This window comes from Charadrius vociferus, unplaced genomic scaffold (genome assembly GCF_000708025.1).
Source record: "Charadrius vociferus isolate BGI_N301 unplaced genomic scaffold, ASM70802v2 scaffold2875, whole genome shotgun sequence".
NCBI classification, from domain to species: Eukaryota; Metazoa; Chordata; class Aves; order Charadriiformes; family Charadriidae; genus Charadrius; species Charadrius vociferus.
Window position 1 is genome coordinate 3,530 of NW_009648433.1, and position 3,716 is coordinate 7,245.

Sequence of the window (3,716 nt, forward strand, 5' to 3'; positions counted from 1 at the left end):
CAGCCTTGGCAGGGACAGGGTTTGTTCTACCCCAGCGTAAGGAGCAACCGCGCGCTGGAGTCGAAGCCGAGACCCCTTTACGCGGGAGGGCGAGGGGAGCCGGTGCGGTTACACAGCGCACCGTCGCCAGAGCGGGCGTCCCCACTGCTGTCAGGGTAAGAGCAGGAGGTCCAGCCCGCCGCGGGCATCCTCCGTGCCAAATCTCAAACCACACAGCTCAAGGGGGGCCCCATGTCGGCTCAGGGAGGGAAGCATCCCACCCCAAAGGGGTGCTCCTGCGGTTTGGGAGTGGGATGTGACACCGCGGAAGGGCGGAGGGCCAAGGAACCCCACGATACCCCCAGCGTGGTGTAAATCCTTCGGCAGAGAGCACGCTCACAGCCCCGGTGCCCACGAGCTGCGGTCCCAGGGGTCGGCCATCACTCTTGGCAAGGAGAGACGGCCACCAGACCCCAGCTCCTGCGAGCTCCTGCCCAGCCCGGGTGGGCTCTCCCTGCTCCAGGGGGTGCTCGGGGAGCCCCCAAACCCCCAGTCACAGCCACGAGGCTGCTGCAGGGGCCCTGGCCAGCTCAGGCTGGGACTGGGGGACAAATTAAGCTGGGCAGGGAAATGGGGCTTCTCCAGGGTCATTTCCCAAGTGCTAAGCCGAGCCACGCCTGAGGTTGATGCTGCTGTAAGGCATCCCGCCTCTGGCCACATCTGGACTGCGCTTTCTGGAAGCGCAGCACCAGCAGTTCCTGTCGGCCGGGCAAGGAGCCGAACCTCAGTTAAGGATGGTGGGGAAAAGGGATGGACAGAAGGAATAGAGTATCCCAGCTCCCCCCAGATCCCCTCCCTCCGAGGACAAGGTATCACAGGAGCAACGGTCCCGTGTCGACGAGTCCTGGATGCTCTCGGCAGCCGGTCTCTGCCACTGTGCCACCCGAATCATTTTGAGTGCAGGCTCTCAATTGTTTTGGTAATGAATTATATGCCAAGGGTTCAAGGAATCTTGGAAATTGAAACACACACATGAGGTTTTTCCACTGATCTTCTCTAATTAGCAACTCTTGAGGGACCAACAGCACACAATTTCAGAATTATGAGAGCCTACAATATATACACGATACACTAAAGTGAAGAAGGGATACCAAAATTGCTAGCCCTCCAGGGTAGAAACTAAAATATGACCTGGTCCAGACATAGAGTTCAAATAACAGATAATAGACAGATTTCTAAGGCAAGTAGGCAGCTGAAAACTTGCCTATCCGCAAGACAACCCCGCTAAGGCCCAGGAATGGTCACCTTGAAGAAAACTGACAAGGCAGCCTTCTCCTATCCCTGCCATTACCCGGCAGCATGGACGCCAGGGCAGAGATCCCCTGGGCCACCAATCTTTCACTATGTTGAGCTATTTAAGAAACATATCCTAGAGGCATAAATTAGAGTAAACCTTAGGCCACCATGAGTTATGATTACTAAATAAACTGCACAAGATGAGTTTGTGGCCCGCAGTCCTGACTCTCCACATGGTACCTCTGCTGCTCCAGCTAGGTATGCCTTAGTGGCAGGAAAGCGCCTTACATCAATTACACTCATTTTAAAGGGGAGATGAGAGACAAAAAAATACTTTAAAAAATGATGCTTATTATGAACTACTATTAATTTGAAAATCTGTATTCAAACTATTGAAATTTACATTAAAAAATAAAGGTAATAAAGCCACATTTCTTCTTAGGAAGCTCAACAAGTGAAGAAATAGCACGTCTCCCAACTTTACAAGACACTGGGAAATTCTGATTTAATTGTAAAAAATGCTGCTATCAAATCTGTTTTCAGTAACTGCTGGAAGTTTGCTTGTGTACAGAGAGATCCTTCAGTAAAGCAAAAATAATTCTTCATTTACTTGCTTCTTTGCACTTCTCCAATTTTCATTTTGCCAGTGCTGGCCCAGCATGGGAATGTTTTGTTTATTCTGGGGTGATGGCACTGTTCCTACATCACAAGTAACTCCCCTTTGGGCTGACAACCCATAGCAGCGACCACAGGCAACAGCAATTGCTTGTTGTATTGCAGGAATTTCTTTCCTTTATAGTCCATGCTTGTGTGCTCTATTTACTCATATTTTCACTCCTGTTTCCTCCCTAAATACAGATATTTTTTGTGTCTAACTTCTCAGTTGTTTCTTTTTGTTCATCACCTTGGTCACCTTGACAACAGGAATGATCATTCCTGCCCAGTGTTTTTAGCTTCCATCACAAGCCTAAATTTCAAATAAGCATCACTGACAGCTCCCCGCGAGCGCTTGGGCGCTGCCGAGCTCCTGCTGCAGGGCGGCGAGGAGCTGCTCCTTCTGGAGGCACTTGTCCTGGCAGACCTTCACCTCCTGCCGCAGCTCGTCCTCCCGCTCGCTCTGGCAGTGACGGTCCCTCTTCAGGGCCTCGATGGCCAAGCGCTGCTTCTCCATCTCCTCCTGGCACCGCTGCACCTCCACCTTCATGAGAGAGCACCTCTCGGCCGCCCGCGAGGCGGCGGTGGCCATCTCCGTCTGCAGCACCCGCAGCCTCTCCTCCAGCTTCTTGGTCTTCTCCGACTCGGCCACAATCAGGGGCTTCAGCTCCTTTCTCTCCCCCTCCTTCTCCGTCACCTGCCGATGGAGGATGGAGACCTCGTGCTCCAGGCTGCCGATCAGGCTGTTCTTCCTCTCCATCTCCTGGACGCACTGGGACACTTGCTCCTTCCAGCTCTCTTCTGACCGGCCCTTCTCCTGCACTACGGAGCGGAGGGAGGCCAGGTCCTTCTCGGCAGCGGCCATGGCGGTTTTGCTCTGAGTCAGCTCCCTGCCCTTCTCCTGCAGCTCCTTCCGCAGGGCCTCCACGGTGCCGTCGTGCAGAGCCTGCACCGACCTCGAGGCCTCCAGCAGCTTCTGCAGCTCCAACACCTTCTCCTTCTGCTGGGCCACTTCCCTCCTCGAGGCCTCCAGCTCCGCTTGCTCCGCCATCGCCCCCTCCGCCGCCGCTCGCTCGAGGACGGCCATAGCCTCCTGCTGCTCCCTGCACTTCTGCTCCAGCTCCTCCACTTGCAAACGAAGCGCCTGGGTCTCCTTCAGCTTCTCCTGGTAAAGGTCTTGGCTTGAGCCAGATTCCTGCTCCCTGTGACGGGTCTTCTCCTCCAAGCTCTTGAGGGACATCTCCTTTGAGCAGGTGGCCTTGACGCTGTGCCCCTCCGCGTCCCTGCTCCGGGCGGCCTCCGAGAAGCCCTGCAGCTCGTTGTCCACCTTGGGCACCCGTTCCTTGGCCGCCTCTGCTGAGGCGAGCTCTCCTTTCAGCTTGCTGACTGTCTTCTGCAGGTCCCTCAGCTCTTCACCCTGCGAGATGTTCTTCTGGCGGAGCTCCTCCAGCTTCCCCTCCTTCTCCTCCACCATCTCCCGGGACCGGGCCAGCTCCTCCCGGTGCACCGACCGCTCCACCCTCTGCTCATTGAGGGAGTTTTGCAGCTGCGCCTCCAGCTCTGCTTTGCGGGCTCGCTCGGCGGCGCAGTCCCCTTTGGCCCGTTCCACCTCCTGTCGCAAGCGTTTGGCTTCCTCCTCCTGGCACGCCAGGTCCCGCTGGTGCTGGCGCAGCGTCTCCTCCAGCCTGCTGCTCAGCAGGGTCACCTCCCCAGACAGCTTCTTCACCTCCACCTCCACCTCCATCTCCCGCTGCCTGCTGGTGGCGGCCGCCCGGGACAGCTCGGCC

General features: G+C 56.1%; 1 protein-coding gene across 1 annotated transcript in view; it reads right to left on the reverse strand.

Moving 5' to 3' along the window:
* Positions 1-3,716, reverse strand: part of NUMA1 (nuclear mitotic apparatus protein 1) — a gene marked incomplete at its 3' end in the record, with an annotated part of 17,933 nt that overhangs the window by 3,452 nt on the left and 10,765 nt on the right. Inside the window, exon 16 of the mRNA XM_009885386.1 lies at positions 2,265-3,683. Coding sequence (XP_009883688.1) covers positions 2,265-3,683 — 1,419 coding nt within the window. The remainder of the gene's footprint in view (positions 1-2,264; positions 3,684-3,716) is intronic.